At 38.9% G+C, this 19,177-nt stretch overlaps 2 protein-coding genes across 2 annotated transcripts in view; one reads left to right on the plus strand and one right to left on the minus strand.

The window, feature by feature from the left end:
* Nucleotides 1-3,465: 3,465 nt before the first annotated feature.
* Nucleotides 3,466-9,823, minus strand: LOC108875553 (uncharacterized). Its single transcript, XM_018664562.2, has 9 exons — nucleotides 9,662-9,823; nucleotides 7,038-7,075; nucleotides 5,988-6,026; nucleotides 5,580-5,804; nucleotides 5,207-5,491; nucleotides 4,450-4,728; nucleotides 4,092-4,310; nucleotides 3,726-3,833; nucleotides 3,466-3,641 (listed from the first exon to the last, which is right to left on the minus strand). The coding sequence occupies exons 2-9, from the start codon at nucleotides 7,069-7,071 to the stop codon at nucleotides 3,466-3,468; spliced, it is 1,365 nt and encodes a 454-aa protein (XP_018520078.1). The 5' UTR covers nucleotides 7,072-7,075; nucleotides 9,662-9,823.
* A 4,234-nt stretch (nucleotides 9,824-14,057) lies between these two features.
* Nucleotides 14,058-19,177, plus strand: part of LOC108875546 (SH3 and multiple ankyrin repeat domains protein 1-like) — a 38,062-nt gene continuing 32,942 nt past the window's right edge. The window contains 1 exon segment of the mRNA XM_051066165.1: nucleotides 14,058-14,673. The gene's annotated coding sequence lies outside the window, so the exon portion shown is untranslated.

A 19,177-nucleotide genomic window follows, 5' to 3' on the forward strand; every position in this document is an offset into this window, starting at 1 on the left:
AGTATTACTCCCACTTTTATGTGTTATATCTTTTAGTATTAAGTGGTGCATAAGCTATCTTGGTATAAATAGATGATCAGAGTTAAATGTTACATATTTAGTCATCTTCTTTTCCTTTAATTACAGCGCCTGTTTGTCATATTGAAACTAACTTTCCTCTGCCTCATCATGATTCAGGAACTAACCATATGGATCTTTAAACCTTTGGATTAAGTGGTTTCATGTTACTCATAATGTACTCTTCTCCAGACAGAATATTGATTACTGAGCCAGTATAGGAGTGAGTGGAACTGAAGAAGAAAAATAGATTTTAATAGCACCAGAACAAGGGGCTCACCAGTTTTCCTCAGCCAGTAAGAAGTGCTGAGGCTCAGGGATTCACCCTCACTGTCCTGCTCTGGTCTCTGAAATCAATGGGATTATCCTGTATCCATCTGTCAGCAAGAGAACGAGTGAGAACGGGAGGGACAAAGATATTCATCGCCATACGTCCCTTGCAGTTTGCATATACCTGCATCATACTGCAACATGCAAAGCAAAGAAAGGACAGAGGAGTGCAAGGAAGGAGAATGAGATTAGAACAAACTAAATAACTTATGTCATTTAATTGTTGTGTTGTTGTTTATACATAGTTATTTTGGGAGTTTTGGAGTCCCGTGGTGGTGTTTTTGACTGTGTTGCCTCCCTGTTTTAGAATACTACAATAAGTTAATGTTATGGCTCAAAAATAAAGATACTGAATATCACCAGGTGAGTATCTGCAATCACCAAACTGAGTCTATAGAAAAATCCTTTCAAAAACCCATAAGGCATGCTGTTACTATGTAACCTAAAAACCTCTGTTTCTTCTGTTTCCTCACTTTAATGAATATTACTGATTCTACTACAGATACTAAACCAACCACCTATTATGTCTATTAATGTTAGCTAGCTAATCAAACATTTTGTACCAATTTGAATAATAACAAGAGAGCTTCAATTGTCTAATACTGATCAGATTGATCAGAGAATCAGTATTATGTGCTTGATTCGGCTATTAAGTTATTTCATGATAAAGAGTTTGAAGGCTCTGGAAGGCTAATGTAAGTTAGCCATGTTAGCTAGTTCTTGAAACCATTCTCTAGTTAAAGTGAAAGGTTTAATTTGAACATACTCCAATAAAGAGTATATTTCACTTTTTGTGCCTTGTCCAAGTAAGATGGTTTTAAAGTGTGGCTAATAAAGCATTCCTTCTATTTTTTTATTAAAACCACACAGTTTCTTTGGCCTGTCTAGCCATTGAACACTTAGTTGTTGTTTGGCTCATTTAAGAGAGAAAAGGTTGCTGTTTTGGGGTCACCACCTTGTAATCTTCCCAACTTCCCCACTATTTCTGTGTAAACATGTCACCACCTCTTGGGATTTTCTTTCCTGTGATTTGCCCCCTTACTTCCCCTCTTTTGTCTCCAGTTCCTCCTGGACCCTCCCATGCATCCTGTCTGCCCCACCCACTCTACACAGCCATTTCCACTTCCTCAATCAGCCTTACAGTCTCCTGCCTTCTCCCTGTCTTCACCTCAATATCATCCTGGCCTAGTAGTGGCCTTTGTTTGTTTTTCTGTCAGTTTGTCTGCTGTTGTTTCACATGAACTTACCTGTCTATTAACTCAATAGCCCACTTGTTTTCACCTCAGGACATGGCTAAAGCCTGCTAGCCTAAGTAAAATGGTCTCAAACAACTTAAAACAAGAGACTCCTTGCGTAGCAGGCTTACTCTGAAACACAAGACATGACTTCATGCAAAGGTAAGCAGTCATCAAAGATAACACTACTAGTGCCTTTTCAAACTGAATCTCCATAAAATATATTGTCCACTACATGTAGCCTACAGATAGATAGCATGCATGAAGTGGACAGTGTGTGTCTACGCTACTGTCACTGAACTGCCATGTATTTCTTATTAGAAAAGACTCGCCTCCTAAGTGTGTGTGTATAGCTTTCAGAACCACACTACTTGTTTAAAGGCTGTAAGCACCTTACTTTAAATTCTGAAAATGTTGCCCTCACTGAGAAAAACAGGCAATAATGTCCAAAGAATTGGTGTCTTGTTTAATTTGTTTTGCTTGGTCTTGTTCCTGAAAAGACACTTTTGCTGCTGTGCTGTACTAAACAGAATTTATCTCTGTCTTGCTGATTTCCTTTTATTCTGCCTTTCTAAGAAAAACTGTGACTTAAACCTTTTGTCAACTATTTTGACCTTTATTTGCCCCTCTGCACCACAGATACTGTAAAGATATCATATGTGATGGCCCTGGAACTTAAATTGGCATTGTTTGGATATAGAAATGACAGAAATTCATCACATCTTAACTTAAATGTTATGATTTAAGTAATTGTACCAAACAAAACAAAAAACAAAAAAACAACTTGATTAAATCAGAATAGCTTTATTTAATCACAAAAACCTAACAGCTTTCATCTTAAGGCACAGCATTTGCACTACAAATTATCTATAAGCTGACATCTTAATCTTTAGCATACACAGTTTAATATAAGGCACTGTTACTTCTGACTGAAAAAGAGGAATCTTACAATATACAACATTGCGCAATTTCTCATATGTATAGATGATACTTTTAAATGTAAATGATGCTATATGACTTAAGTAAATTGCATTTTGCTGGAAAAGGTAAATTTGCTCAGCCTTTTCCCATCGCTGGAAGCAGATATTGACCATTTGAATCAAGCACAATCTATTTTAGATATTAGGAAATAAAAGGTCTGACTATTTGGTTTGAATGCGTTGAATGACTAAATGTGTAATGCTGTTAGTGGCAGTATATACAGTATGTAACATGAGTAGCAGGGTCGGAAAGATTTGTTGACAATATCAGAGCTGAACAATGAGTCAACTGACTAAAGATCAGTTAAAATATAGTAGCCTACTTTGTCACTTTGGAATTATTTGCTTTTGATGGAGTAAAAAAATAATCATTACTTGGTGAATGTTGTTGGATCAAAAAGTCAAGTTACTTAAATTTCCCACACAGTGCTAACATGTTGTGTATGTTACACCTTTGTCTAATCATAGAATTGAACTTTAGGATAGGATCAAGACATCACCCGACTTAGCTGGTTTTGAGAAATTTATTTTTTTTAAGCATGAAAGCTACTGAGACCAATCTCTCATTTCATGGCTCAGTCTTTTGCTTCCTTCTCTTTCACTATCTCATATTATTGTCCTTTTTTCCCCTACTGCCCTCCTCCAGCTGGGCCCTCCGTTCCCAGGGTGTGGTACACCCCCTCCTTCATTCCCTCTTTCTTCAGTGCTTCGTATCCTCCCTCTCCTCCTCCTGCTGCCGCCTCCGTTCCCAGGGTGTGGTACACCCCCTCCTTCATTCCCTCTTTCTTCAGTGCTTCGTATCCTCCCTCTCCTCCTCCTCCTGCTGCCGCCTCCGTTCCCAGGGTGTGGTACACCCCCCTCCTTCATTCCCTCTTTCTTTCAGCGGCTTCGTATTCACCCTCTTTCTTCGCTCTGCCTGATGCTTCTGGTTGAAGGGTGTCATAGGGTGTCTCCCTTTGGCTGCTACCTGCCTTCTGCAGCATCTCATAGTTTTCATCGCCTTCTTGTAATCTCCTTGGCACATCCTCGTAAACTGGGCCTTTAAAGAAAAAGAGGTGATGCAGTGTATAATTACTGGCCTTTGGTGTGTGCACAAATGGTGGAAAACAAAGTAGGGACTCACCTGTGACATTTCTCCTCCTATAAAATATGAAACCTATCAGCACGGTCACACTACCAGCCACTACCAGTAAGATGACTAAGACCATGACAAGGTTTGAGCTGGTGTGATCTGAAAATGAGAGAAAATATGTAACATATCATGACTGTATGAAATCTCTGTGCTATTTTATATAATTCCCTGCAGCATTTGTCAATATTAAAGAAGGTAAGATAATTCTGACAGCATCAGGGTTATTTTTTTCACACTCTGAAAGTTCACTCCCTTGTCACAGGCGACATTACACATCAGTAGTACACTTCTTGATAAGTTAACTGTTCATGACTTTACATGTTAAAAGGGAAACTGTGTCAATTAGCATGAACTCACAAGTGTGGACGTTGCTCATAACAGACTGGCTGGTTTTCCACTTAGCTTTACATGCATAATTTCCACCCACTTCTGGTGTCATGGGGTTTGAGGTGACATCCATTCGTTCCCAACGATCATCAGTCTTTTTGTACCAGTGATAGGTAACATCACTGCCACACCTTGAACAAGAACACCGCAAGCCATTGTCTGTATCGAGAACTGCCTTGATAGGAGCCACTGGAAAAGAACAAATGATGAAAACGACTTTAAAAGATTGAAATTAGAAAAAACTGCTTACAGTGTCACATAAGACGGAAACTTCATGCATTAAATCAGCAGTTATTGCAGTCAAAGAGTATTGGCTGGATTTACATACCTTGGACAAACACATCTTGAACATCAGAGAACTTATGATAATCTGGCCCGGCAGTGCGGGCCACATGTGTGTAGGTGGCATCACACTTATATTTTCCTTCTGTAGATTCTGTCACATCTTTGATTTTGTGGGTAAATGCTTTGCCATCCGCAATGACTGTATCTCCTTTGTAGAAAACAGCTTTGCTAATTCTATCTGTGCCCCAAACGAGGCACCTCAGAGTCAAAGGTTCCCCAACTACAGCAGGCAGGGGATACATTTCCAGAAATATGTCCTGATCTGAGAGAGGAAGATGCAGATAGAAGACAGATGAAAATAGATTTGTTTAACCCCTTTTAAATTAAATTAAGAATTAAAACTGAAGAAAATTCTGTGGCCAGGATACAGAATAAAACTTTTTCCCCAGTGGGTAATTCTAATCAGCAAATTCAGTGATGCATATAAAATATAAATATGAAGTTATTTATACATTTTACAGTTCAATAATAGAATTAAAAAGCTATTAGTATAAAATAATGGCCTGCCATTATTTTCAGTGTTGTGGCTGTGGTCAACGGCACATTAGCTGTTTGTCTTTTAGATTCAAATTAGCTTTCCAACAGAAACTGTTAACAAGAGAGCTGTTAGAAGATAGGATCACTTATGAAATAAGTAAAATTTGAAAGCTTTAAAATCATGTTTTGGAATAATATGTGATGGTGTATATCTTTAGAAAAAGATCTAGTATAATAGAGGATTAAATTAACTGTACGCCTACCTGAGATCCTAACTGTGACCTGGTTACTTCTCTTCTCTTGCTGAGTCTTATTGGTACACCAGAAAATGGACATCGGGTCAGTCAGTAAGGTCTGAAAAGTGAAGTCTGTCGGAGTGTCCAGTGATTTGAACCTAATCGACTTCCTCTGTTTTTTTTCTCTCCTGTAGACCCAGCACAACCATCCATCCAGACCATCCTCATGGTAAAGCTGCAGGATGACTGCACCTCCTTTCGGCATCACTGGATGACCTGTCTTGATGGTGAGTGAGGCACTGGGACCGTGTTCTGAATGGTAAATAAACAAATTGTAGTATGTGTGGATGGTGTAATTCCCATTACATCTACAATATTTGTGTAATCGTGGTACGTTTACCTATGACGCTGATCGAAAATGTGTCGCTCTTTTGTCCGTTGGTCTCACATTGGTAGGAGCCTGAGTGTTTGGGGGAAGCAACTGCAATCTCAAAGATTTCTTTGGTCTGATGTTGTTCGCTGTCATTAAAGTACCATTTCACGCTGCTCCCACTTGTCTTGCTGTTACACCCCAAATAAAACAGGTCCCCAGAGAAGATCGTCTTTAATTCAGGTGTCATAGTTACTACAGAGGCAGAGGGACAAAAGAAAAAATGACATAAAGTCAAGTATTTGTGTAGGCATGATGACACGACCGTTATATTTACAAAAAACGGCTGTTGCACGTCTATTTACATTTCATTTTAAGAAGTAATAGAGAGAAAGTACTGAGGGCAGACACCATTTGCACAAGTGTAAATGTGATTACCCGTTGGCTTTTGCTGACATCTCACCAGGAGCACAAACACTGTAAGTGCAAATGAAAAGTAATGTTAATCTTTAATCTACACTACTTCTTTCACCACTTAACACCTCGGTCTACATCCGTCTGTCACTTAGTGTTGCAACTAAAATAATATGCAGTCACATAAATAAACCCACCACTTTTTATTCAAGCTGGAGTGATATTTACTTTGATGTTTTTACTAAATTGTTCTTGTCCAAAAGCAACTTATAATAAGTGAAATTCATGTACACATACCATACATACCATACATACCAATATACTGAATGTTATTTGTTTGGTATCTTAATTCTATAATTTGGATGACAGGACAATCTCTATACATCTATGGTGCACAACTGACTACGTGCATTAGCCTGTGCATATACTGAACATATTACCTTATCTAGCTGCAGCTTTACTCAAACTATTGTTATGCAGATGTAAAGTCTCACATGTCATGTAGTTGCACTTACAATAAATCTGTAGTATTTGATGTGTGCAGCCATAAATGTCTTTTCCTCCCTTTTGTGCGTGTGTTTATCTGTGCACAGTATCTATATTTATTTACCCAGGCTAGAGATGATTAACAAGGGGTTTTCAGCTAACGCCCTGTTCTCCCCTCACAGTTATCTGTTGACCACTAATAGATCAGTGACCCTTATGTGCATTCCTACAGCAGCTCGGTGATTTTTTTGTTTCGTTTTTATGTTATAACTTTTAGTTAAATGTAAATCATTACAGAAAATTCAGCTAAGTATTTTAATTTGTTTTTAGAAATGTTGGAAATAGCACTTATTTGAACATAGCCCTTGATTTCTGTGGTATATGTATCTTAATATGATACAAAGTGTGAAATATGACTTATTACACCAATTTAAAAGAAAAAAAAAAAAGCATAAAGGCACTCTAAAATTGAAGTTAATCCCAGCAGAAAAACATATGTCTGAAATACTACTACCAAAAATGAAAATCTTTGTAATCCCAAACTTGTAAAACAAGTGGTATTACTTTGTTTCATAGAGACCTTCTTACCTGCCAGGAACGGCAGCTGTTTTCCTCCACTCATTACCCTGTCAGAATACAAGAGAAACATTGCTATGACTAAGGCTGCCAGAACTGACCGGACACTGACGGACTGTTTAGAGTATTAGTCGTGTTGAGGAAGTTGCTGTTGGGAGGGAGCTTAGTGCTGTAAGAGAAATACAACAATATACAGTGGATTTTCTGCATGCTCAAGTATTCAAGTACACTTCCCTTCTTTCAGTAACATTCAACTATACTAGTTTTTCAAATGATCAGAGTTCAAGGAAGAGAGCAAATAGGGAACTTTACTCCAGGAACTTGGTCAACACTTGAGACACAGCACATAGGATTACCATTTAGAAAGACATAGAGACAGAGTAAATTCAAAGTAAAACTTATTTTAAAAAAAAAAGTGGCTGTAGATGTGTGAATAGATGTAAACCTTTATGTAGAGCAGCTAACACGGTCTTTATTATAACTGACAAACTCCAGAATACAGGCTGACAGAAAAACAGTGAGGATTATAATGATAAGTTAGGATAATAATAATTTGAAAGACCTTAAGATAAGATAAGATAAATGTACTTCTTTCTTGTGTTACAGCAGCAGAGACAGTAACAACAGCAAAATGAAAAATACTAAGAAAAATCTTAAAAATATATACAGGAAAATAATTTAAGTTGTAAATTTACCAATTCAGTAACAATCTCAATGATGAATAAATACAGTCTGCTGCAACAACTCCATCTTGACCTTCAGAGGTAATGCTGAACCTCCTAAGCCCAAGCCTCACGCATATCAAAACCAGTGGCCTATCCAGGTGCTGAATACCAGAATAATGGTAAATGTATACATAAAGCTACTATCTGTTTACAGCACCCTGTGATTAACAACTTAAGTTTATGCCTGGTTTTAATATGCAGTTTATGTTTTTGTTCAGTCCATGTGATTAACAGAAACTAAATGCAGATACCTGGTAATATGATGAGATGATAGTATAATACATCTGATTAATCCTTTCTGCATGAACTAGTGAGGATCACCTAACTGCATCATTTCAAGAAGAGACTTGCATGCAGTGGCTTATGGGATACTAGGCGCTCCAAAGAATACACCACATTTAGGAATATTTGCAGGAGGCTTTGGTAGATGTTTTTGCTCATTAGGATGCACAGAACTTGGCACATTAACTAAGTAAAATCATTGTGTGCAGTGTATTTCGTAATTTCCAAGACTTCTGTTTCAATATTGCAGTTAATAAATGACTCAGACTGACTATTTATTTCTTTACTGAGTACAGGGTTTCTGAGAAATTAAGGAGAAACTGACATGACTGTTGATCACATCTTGGTTAACTCCCTCAAACAACCACAGGCAGAAAACCGATGCCATGTTTTGAGTTGTTGGTAGTGCTGACCAAAGAGTGAAAGAGTGTGAGTGACAGACTAACAAGAAAGACTTGTTCTAAAATTGTTCTAAAATGACAGGTGACAATCACAAGTATGTAGGGTTTAAAAAAGTATGATATAACACTCAAAAGAAAACATCATCTTTAGGCAAAAGACCCCTCCAGGTGGTCACAGCACTTTGCAGTGTTGTTTATTCACAGATCATTTCAGGACACTGTGGGTTTTAGGTGTTAAATGCTGCTGGTTTCATGACTGAAAAAAAAGAAGTCCAGTCCGCAACTTCCGCTTTTTTGCAATGCTATGTGATAGAACAACAAATGAAACTATGATGACCAGCCTCCTCTCCTGCATCTGAAAGTGCTGCATACATGCTGCATCACTTTCCTGGAGTGATTTTAAACCTAAAAGAGCATGAAGGCCAGGATCTGTCAGGAAAACTGCATGCATGTGTGTCCATCTCAAAGCTGAGCCATTGGAAAGGTACAAAGGGATACACCCACGTTGACACAGCAAAACGTGTGGTTTTGGTTTCTTTGGTTTGTTTCTAAGAAGTCAACCAGTAACCTGTTTCACTTTGTGCAGCTAGGAAATTTTACAAATACTTTTGAAAGCAATATTTGACAACACCAATCCATAACTAGGAGACATTTCCTGAAGAAAATGCAGTGTGAATGCTCAGCTGAAGGAATAGCTGGACATTTTGATAGTTGAACTGTTTCTGTAGCAGAAAATATGCAGGAGTGATGCTAAATGGAAAAAAAACCAGCTACATGCAGAATCAGAAGTTGGAAGTTAAAGCATAAATGAGGTAGTAAAAGGTAAAATCAGCTGCTGAGGGTTTGACTCAAACCCTGTTGTTGGCATCATAGTCAAAACATGGTCAAAGACAAGGATTTCATGCAGTCATCAGATAATGACATGACACATTAGCATTTGCATCTTCCTAACCGTATGTGTGTTTTCTGTCTGAAATATAGCATACAAACACACTTGAACTGGTGACCCTATAACCAGAAAGTAACATGTCATAAAAAGCAGAGAGAAAGTAATAGAAGAGAAATGAATTCCCAGCTGTCACTAACAAAGTACAATTTCAGTGCTGCTCCTTACAGCACTTACAGAACTATCAATACAATAGGATGTTTATGTTTTGTAATAATACCTAACATTTTTAGGTTCAGTACATGAGGCCAGAACATTTGTAAGATCCATGCAACATCTTACCTTAGCTTTGAAGGCAGGTAAATGCAATAGGTAATCTTTAATCTCTTCCTTTGTAGCCTTGGATTAAATCATATTCCTTTCTTCACTCCCTGGGTTCTTTCTCATTCTCCTCTGTGTTGGTCTGATTCCCACACTGGCAAGCCGGTTGTTGACATTGCTACTATCTGTATCTTCCTGTGTGGTCAAAGTCTGTGATTAAATTCTTCAAACTGGTGATGAGGTATTTTAAGGCCCCAAATCTCTTGTATTTAAACTGCACCCCCTCAGTATGATTCACTGTCATGTAGTTGTAGTGGCAAGGTTACTCCATATATTTCACCGGTATGTACACAATATTGTAGTGCAGATTTTGTACAAGTTCATTGGCTGCAATTTTTTTCTTTTGCCTTATTAACTGTACAACTATTCCTCAGCTGTGTGTGGCCCCCTGAGATTAAAAGCAGGGCTCGTCCGGGATTTGAACTTGCACCCTAAACAAGAATCATACCCCTAGACTAATGAGCCAGCAAACACAACTGGTTATATCTGTATTTCTTTGCTGCTGGGACCTGTAATTAAACTGTTCAGATTAGTTATGTAGCAACTTCGGGCTCCACATGATTTCATCTAACCCAACAGGAACAGCACCCTCTTGAAGGTCTCCATTTATATGTTTGTCTCACAAGGGGGGAATAATAATGAAACTGAATGCATGGGACGCAGTAAATTTTACAATGAAGAATATCATGCGGCAGAACAAAGATTAAAACTCAACCTGTTTTGATAATGTATTAAGATGCACATGGTTCAATGGAAGACAATGTTTTTACATGCATCACTAGGCTGAATAATATACATAATATACATTATGGTAGCCTGAGATCTCCATGTATGAAATTTAATTCTACAAAGAATTCCTGCCTGTCCTGAACTGGACAGTGTAGAAAGTAGTAACCAGAGAGAACTCACAGAGGCACAGAGAGAACATGCGGGCATGCGGCCACACAAAAGGCCTCAGTCGAACCAGGGGACGAACATGGAACCTTGGACCATGGAGCTGTGCTGTGCTCAAAACATGCACTTTCAAATAATTAAAAAATGTAATCAATTGCCCATTATTCATTAATTATAAAATCATAACCAAATAAATTCATGAACAGAAAAGAAATTAGTTGCAGGACCTTTAAAAAAAATCTGAGATCTTCAAAACTTTTACAGCCAAAAATGCTACATTTTCAGTATTTGACACTTGTTAAAAACAAACAAAATATTTCAGAACTAGCTAAGCCAGCCTGCTGTAATATATTTCATGACTCATTAGCTGCTAGCTGTGTGTTGCTCAGCACTGTCAACTAAAACTTATGTAATCAAAATAATAAGGCAATAAAAATATTTATGATACTGTATTTTTCCAACAAAAATACTTATCCAAGATAATGAAAACGTTGATAAATGTGATGTGAGCCGATGTGAGAGGAGCAGTTGGTTGCTATGCACACATTGTGTGATTTCATTATCATTTTTTAATATGGATAATATTTTTTCTTTCATCTTGGGAAACTAAAATCTGCTAAACATCAACAGGTAAAAGTGAAAAGAATCCAGAGTTATGAAGGCAGCGTTTTAAGAACTATGTTTTAGTGCTTGTGTTTTCATACTTTTAGCTCTGTGTTTCAGTTACATGAAACGGCCACCAGAGTCCAGCACTGCATCGGTTTTCCTTGAGAGAAAAAAAAAATGCATGAATGAGGCCTTACAGCAGGTTTGAGCCTCTTTTTCACTGACTATGCCTGTAAGCAAATGTTTGTGCATCATATGATACAGAAAATGGTTCAGTCTGTGATTGCAGCAGTCACAAGAAGTGAATCTGAAAATGTGCTTGTATTGTTTGAGTAACATTAATATAAATTTGGTTTACAATTCTAAATATTTCAGTGTACTCATACAAAAAATATACACCATGTTTGAAGCCAGTGATTTAAAGCAATTCTTTGTCTCTGCTACACAGCTTCAATTTCAGAAATCAATAATTTCTCTCTCATTCTGCCCTTTACTCTACTCCCGTCTCTTCTTCTGCTTTTGTTTTCTTTTTCACTCTGACTCTACTTCACCCAAAGCAAAGAAACTGCACATAAATGCACCACAAGAAAAAAACACAGAAAATAAAAACCTAGCCAGCACAGTCTTACTACTGTATTCTCTGTCTGCCCGTGACCCACTTTTTTCTCCTTGCCTTTGGCACGAGAAGGGTTAACACAGAAAGTAGGAGGAAAGCTAGTTTCTCAGAATAAGGACATTGGGCAGCAAAGGCAGTGGAAGCACTGAGGTAGGATGAAAGTGTAGTGAATATACACCATGGAGTGGTGCACCATTAAAGGAGAGCACCCACTAGAGCTCTTATCAAGGGTTACAATGCAGGTGTCGTGTCGTCCTTAAGAGGCTGGATACAGCAGGACTCATCTACATCTCCTCTTAACAAGTGTACTGTTGTGTGCATTAATGTATTTGAACTGAGCTTGCCTTCCTCTGTCCTTCCATCTTCCTCTTGATGGGCTTTAAAAGCAACCAGAAAGTAAGCATAAGGACAGATTTTCACTCAGACACTCGAGCTGCACAGATCCTATTCACTGAAACAGAGTACATAGTATATACGTTACATAAACTTATTTGGCATTGTCACATGTCCATACATTAGAGAGCTGAATGTATAATTTCCTATTCATAATTTATTCATTATTTCTATGTTAGTATTTTGGTTTTTGCAACTTCTATTGTTGAGTTTTAACATTTCTTTAACCTTCTACTGGACAGCTTACAGGGTAGCTATAGATAGGAAATATGGTGGGGGGTATGCCATGCAACAAAAGTCCCTGAAATGAAGTGAGGACATTACAGTTATACTGAATCTGTCTCAACCACATCATATCTATGTCCTGCTGGGTTGAGCCTGTTGCAAACAACCATGCATCACCAGGATTTGGTTAAAACGCATACTGCATAATTGCAATGTCCCTTGTTTAAGTCAGGCATAGGACCATCCCTCCATCCATTCATTCATTATCTATACCGCTTATCCTTAAGGGTTGTGGGGGGCTGGAGCGTATCCCAGCTGACACTGGGCAAGAGACAGAGTCCACCCTGGACAGATCGCCAACATATAGAGACAAACAACCATTCACAACCACCTACGGGTAATTTAGAGTCACCAATTAACCAGCATGTCTTTGGACTGTGGGAGGATGCCGGAGTAACCAGAGAGAACTCATGCAGGTGCAGAGAGAACATGCAAACTCCACACAGAAAAGCCCCAGGCGTTCATAACCAGAAACTTCTTGGTGGGTGGTGACAGTGCTAACCACTGCACCACCGTGGCGCCACGCAAAGGACCATTGTTGCAAATTGCATGTCACATGCAGTTGGACAACATGGTATATGAACACGTTCATTTCAAGCACCATTACCACATTTAGATAACACATTGGAGTTAAAATTATTGGTCTTTAGAATGAGGAAGTAATGGTCATGTTCTCTCTAACTCTCAAACAGAAGTTGAAGTGAATATGAGCTGTGTATTCTATGTTTTTGTAAATTACACAACACCATGTTTTTCTTGTGTATGCTACCTACATTTAATAGTTTTCCTTGCTTTGAGGGTGTGGTTCCAGGTGATAAAGAGCACACTACTGTCCACCTCCAACCACACCCTTCAGGGGTGCTGGGTGTGGTCAGAGGTGAAATAAGTCTTCAACCAGAGAGAATGGTGCATTAGAGCCTGTTATTACTCTTTCAGCTATTCCTTCTTCACAACACACACACACACACACGATACACATATTTTTAGATTGCTAATAGCTCATTCAGCTTTCTTTTAATGGAGCTAAAAAGTAAACGAAGTCTAAAAACAGAGCTCAAGTTGAAGATGACAGTGTAACTCACTGAATCCATGGCAACGTTCACTGCTGAGTTTTTCAAGTGTAATTTTCAATGCGATGAGCAAAGCAAACAAAACAAAATGTTACTCAGCTCTAGTGAACTTGGAGTGAGGCTGAAGTTGATTCCAGCAGCAGATGTCTCAAACCTCACCAAAGTCAGATCAGTGGTCGTCACCTGTGGCAATTCTCTTTACAGATCAATGAGCACTGAACAAACATGTAACTGTGACATCTGTCGTCATCTTTTATTCCCACAGTATGACCAATAGAGGCACATTTCATCAATGGGAGAAGTCAAACCTATTTTTCTTCATTTCTGCGACAATCTCTCAGCATCAAAGACACAAAAGAGGAACAGTGAGGTGGCCTGAATCCATCCCACTGTCTGTGTGAGGCATGGAAAAGATAAAGGGGAGGGAATTGTGTCACGGGACGAATGTAAGTGCATTTGATTGATGGAGTGACAGAAATAATGAGCGAGAGAGGATGAGAGACAGAGAGAGAGAGAGAGAGGACGAAGGGGTTGGAATGTGATGGAACAGTGAAAGACAAAAAGACAGAGTGAGACAGAGTAATGAAGAAAATTGGGGATAATAGAATAAAACAGCACTTGGGTGCAAAAAAAGGCAGAGAGAGCAACTGACAGATGGTGAAGAGTCAGTGCACAGTGGAAGTACAAAGAGAGGAGGGAGAACGAAGGAGAGAGATCAATCTAGCAGCTTAAGTAAGAGAGAGAGAGAGAGAACGCCATGCTGGAGAGAGAGTGCAGGAGAGAGAAATAGAGAGAGAGATGGCTATACCGGGGCACAGAGTAGGTGAAAGTGTGTGTGAATGAAAAAGAGAAAGAGAGGCTGCACAATACAGTGGCTCAGGCTTGGCTCACACCGATGCACATATAAAGACTAGAAGGCATGAAAATGTGATTTTGAAAGAGAAAAAGCAAACCACTTTTTCTTCTTTTTCCTCATCTATATTTTATCAATTGGATCTTTCTCTCATTTTCTAATCCCAGTCCCTATTTTTCTGCTCTCTTTGTGGTTTATCAAGGAGGTCACTGCGGATACAACGAGGAGCAACACAGCCTGAACTGCAGACTAAAAGGTATTTACTTTTTTATTCTTCACTGATATTGAGATGTTTAGTTCCAATTAACCTAAATAAGAGCAGTTACTATGTGTAACTTACAATCAAAGTATTGTAAAGTAACTGAATATGAAACGCATACAATAAATAGTGTTGGGCACAGAGAGGGAGGAAATTATATTTAGCAGCAAGGTTGTGTGAGGGTGAAAGTCACAGCAGTTAACAAAAAGATGAGGGTGCTGCTGAAATTGTGGCGGGGGGTGAGGGGGGTTTCACACATTCTCTGGGGTCTGATTCACATGTTTTATGTAGGTGGGGAAGAGGAGCAAAGTGGGACAGTAAAAGAATTACAAAGATCACAGAACCTTCAAAGAAAACTCTATAGTAATAGTAAGCATCACTCCCAGAACAGCTTTAAAAGTGATTCGTAAGAGCAGGACCACTGCATAAGACAGCTGTAATGAAGGTTATGTAGAGTTGTTTGCTTGTATTTAATGCTGATATTCTCTACTGGACACAGTGGACAGAGATGGTGGAAAAGTTCATTTTTCTAAATGAGATTTTCATGCTGAATCCAACTTTATGGCCATAATTGAATCCCTTGTGACTAGTTAAGACTCTGTTTCATGTAGATTATTCCATGTTCATTATGAATTATAATTGCACATTGCAGTGTTTTACAACTGCTCCCCCACAGATTCAAAGTAGGTTATGACCTGTTGTATTACAGTGATCTGTGCACAGAGGAAACGGGAATAATTGATGTATCTAATATGAGCTAGGAAACAGTCTGAGAGTTTGTAGAAAAAATATGAATACTTGTTCTTATGTAAAACCTACATTTATGTAATGCCTATATTAATACCACCCAATTGTATTATGTTTCAGCAGATCAGTTCAAAGAGTAATGGTGTTGAAATGGAAAGGTTAGCAGAATCAAATGAGAGCTCATCAACACCCACATTTCACATACTTCTTTAGCTTCGACTTGTCAAAATCGTTACCTGCTTGCAGCATTTATGGTGTCAGCTGGCGGAAAGGTGGAAACCCTCTAAGGACCCCAGAGAACTGACACACACACACACACACACACACACACACACACACACACACACACATACACATGCACACATACCAAAACACCTCATTTATTTCAGGCCTGGCTGAAACTGAGTGCTATAGTATTAGCTTGTGCTGTGCACCAGTGGTGTGTACCAGCTCTGTTGCACTTTCATCCTATGGATACAACTTAATTGACTTTGCACAGCCTCCTAAGACTTGCCCCACACGGTGTAATGCATAACAAGCAATACTGGATTTAAAAGCATATTTTTTCTATTGGAGAAGTGCACCCAGGGGAATTCATTTGGAAAAGAAAGAAAATAACAAACTGGGCAATTTAGAGCAGAGTGGGCACACTAAGATTAATGGCCTCCTTACAAACACAGAACAATTGATCATAATGGAACAAAGAGAGCCGGGTGACGTTATCAATGCCAGAGAGGGACAAAGTGATTATACGTAATGTGTGGGTAATGCCAAAAGAGAATGTGATTATGAAATAATCGAGTGGAAGATAAAAGACGAGAAATACACAGAATTGGGCAGAAAGCTTTATGTGTCAGGGGAGATGTGTGTCTCTCTGATTCAGAAAATTTCCACCATCACTGCCCACTTATTTCCACTCTATCCTGTCTTGTCTCATACTGTTCTTCCCTGCCCGGTCCTGTTCTGTCCTTGCCGATCTCTGCAGGAAGCGCAGGAGTCGATAAACAGGCTGGTCAGTGTAGCAGATGTGACAGTGCTATATGGTCCAGTAATTCCCCTGGGTTTGGTATGGAGAGTGTGTAGGACAAAAGATAGACATGCTGAGAGAATATTTCCAGTGATGGCTCACCGCTGTGGAGGAATAGAGTTAGGCTCAATTAGCTGCAAGCTGCTACTGTATCTAAGAAGGAGATATGCAAAACCCACTACAAAATGTTTCTTAAATCAGTCCCATGGGAGTACTAAACTGGGCTACAGCTGTATGAAGCAATGAAAAACCAATATATAAGCAAAGTACACATTCAAATGCATACATTTGCACACTCACACATATTCATTAGCTAGTAATTCAAGGACAAACACTAGCAAATCTGCACAAAGAAATGCCACAGACCATCTTTTTGACATTTAAAGTGGCACCATCAAATAATCTTGAGAAGTGATTTCGTGTTTAAATAAAAAAGATTTTTTAATGAACTTCTAATTGTTATTTGTTGAACTGATGGAGTATCATTGTCGTGTTCATTAAGATGGAACGTGAGCCGTTTCCCCTGACTCTGCAGGCTTTTCATTATTACATACAGGGAGATTTCCCCCAGGGGGAAAGATCTGGAGGATTGCCGTAAGCCATGAAAACAGAAGCCAGCAAACTGCAACACATCCACCATTATGAAGAACTCAAATAGTTCCAGCTTCATACAACTTTACATTAATGACTGAAAAATACACTCACTCTTCTTGCAGAGATGGCTCAGAAAGCAACTACTGGATTTTTTCATGGACTAAGAAAAGAAAAGAAACACTACTTTGTGCTTAGTTAGAACCTAAACTGAGGTTATATATAATATGATGACAGAGCAAGTAGGTAATAATACACCTTTAGGTCGTAGTATAATTGTTTCTACCTCATTAACTTCACTGTTTGCTGATGTGATCCAGCTTCAGGGGTGCTGAGCAGCCTGTTTTAAACCAGCAGGGTCAGATGGCCCTTTAGCCGGCAATTTTTGGCTCATTTCTGGGACGTAACAAGGGAGAGTGGATCTGATTTGTGTCAGGAGCAGGTGTAGAGAACACACTTTCAACAAAATAACTTTCAACAGAAAGTGCACGTTCAGTACCTTCATTGCTTTTTCTGTCTAGTGTCCAACCTCAGTGTTAAAGACTACGACATGTATCTGAAGATTTCCTCACACTTTCTTTTGCCCTCTTGGTTCAAGGTTATAAATGTAGCATTAGTAGTAGTGTAATAGTCATAAGTAAGTGAAGAATGATGGGTCTTCCAATGTGTAGAGCCAATTAGACTCCATTACATGGTGGGTGGACGAACTTTAATGGGGCCTGACAGGTGCCAACATGGTCCTCACTTTGTCAGCCATGTCTAACAGCATTTATTAGTATCTTGTTGACTTTTGTCTCTCAGTGTTACCTTTAAGTCAGTGGACATGCAAGGTAAGTGAAACTGTCACTGCTGGACAGTCTATTTGTGGCTGTTTATCTGACATAAAATCCACCCTAAAGCCTTAAACCTGCGCTCATCTCAGTGTGTCTGACTAGTTTGTCTGTGGCCTGCTTTCATTGTATTTGAGGCCTGAGGTCTTTATTCAGGAGCTCTGGGACAAGTATAAAAAGTAGAAGTTGCCCTTGAAAAAGTAACTTGATATCAGGAATTCTATAGATGGTCTGTTTTTATCAGAAATGTTTTAACCCTGCATCTTCACTTCCCTTTTTTGTTGTTGTTGTGAAACAGAAGGCAACTTGCTGCACAGCTGCCTTTGAAGTATCTGTTTTCATGACATTTTAATGCACCGTCTGTCATATCATGCGTGGGGAGTGAAAGGAAAGTTTGGATTACGTGAAATGAATTACTTTATAGCAGCGAAGTTGTTGTGTTTGGTTTCAGTGCTGTTACAGATATGCACATGGGATCTGGTGTCATTTAATGCTTTGCTGAAGGGAACATTTTATTACTAAACAGACAGTAACAAGAACATTGTGTCTCATATATTGGCCAACATGGATTAGCTCATTAACCTGCAATAATAACCTCCAATAATGTGAAATACTCAGTTGCTCTAAGACTTGAATGTGCTTCATTAAGATTTTATTAAGACTAAAGGTTCAGGAATTTTCGATAGATGAGTCGACTTAGAAAACCTAGACTATACACAGATTCACATAACTATGCGTCATTAAAATGGGGGGTCATCAGCCAGAAAAAGTAAAACTTGAGGGTTTTCTGTTGTGTAGTCGGACAAAGATGCTTTGGCTACTGTATCAAACAATGTTTACGGGAAGGGGATGGTCTCAAAAATAGCGCAGGGGATGTTCACTCCTAAATCTGTACTGCATTGAGGTCTCCCAGCCCATCCAGCCAAGTTTAGCCTGAGCGAGGCCCTCAGCGCATGCTCCACCTGACCCAATTATATCCAGTCTGAGGGGAAAGATAGCCCACTTTGATCTACACGAGACCGCCAGCCAAGCTCGGGCTAACTGGACTGGCAATTAATGCTGCTCTCTGCTAGACATTTTTTTTCCAGGACAGATGCATTTGAGTGCTTCTTAAACTGTCAAACTGGGGAACGCGTGTGTTTGTGTGTAAGATCATACAGTATGTGTACATGCTCATACACATGTGCCTGGAACATCGTCTGAGTAGTTTGTAACCTATCAAGGAAGCTGTGGCCCCTTTTACCTAAAAAAAATAAAAATAAAAAAAAATAAAGAAAGAGAGAAAAAAAAAAGATCCTCCTTGATG

The sequence above is a fragment of the Lates calcarifer genome, linkage group LG23, assembly GCF_001640805.2.
Source record: "Lates calcarifer isolate ASB-BC8 linkage group LG23, TLL_Latcal_v3, whole genome shotgun sequence".
NCBI lineage: Eukaryota > Metazoa > Chordata > Actinopteri > Centropomidae > Lates > Lates calcarifer.

Bases quoted from the DNA above. Each gene is read 5' to 3' on its own strand.
- LOC108875553 (XM_018664562.2), bottom strand. From the start codon at position 7,071: ATGAGTGGAGGAAAACAGCTGCCGTTCCTGGCAG. The intron at 5,805-5,987 runs GTAATCACATTT...CTGCCTCTGTAG, and splicing joins ATGTCAGCAAAAGCCAACGG to TAACTATGACACCTGAATTA. The intron at 4,311-4,449 runs GTATGTAAATCC...GTTCTTTTCCAG, and splicing joins TCAAGATGTGTTTGTCCAAG to TGGCTCCTATCAAGGCAGTT.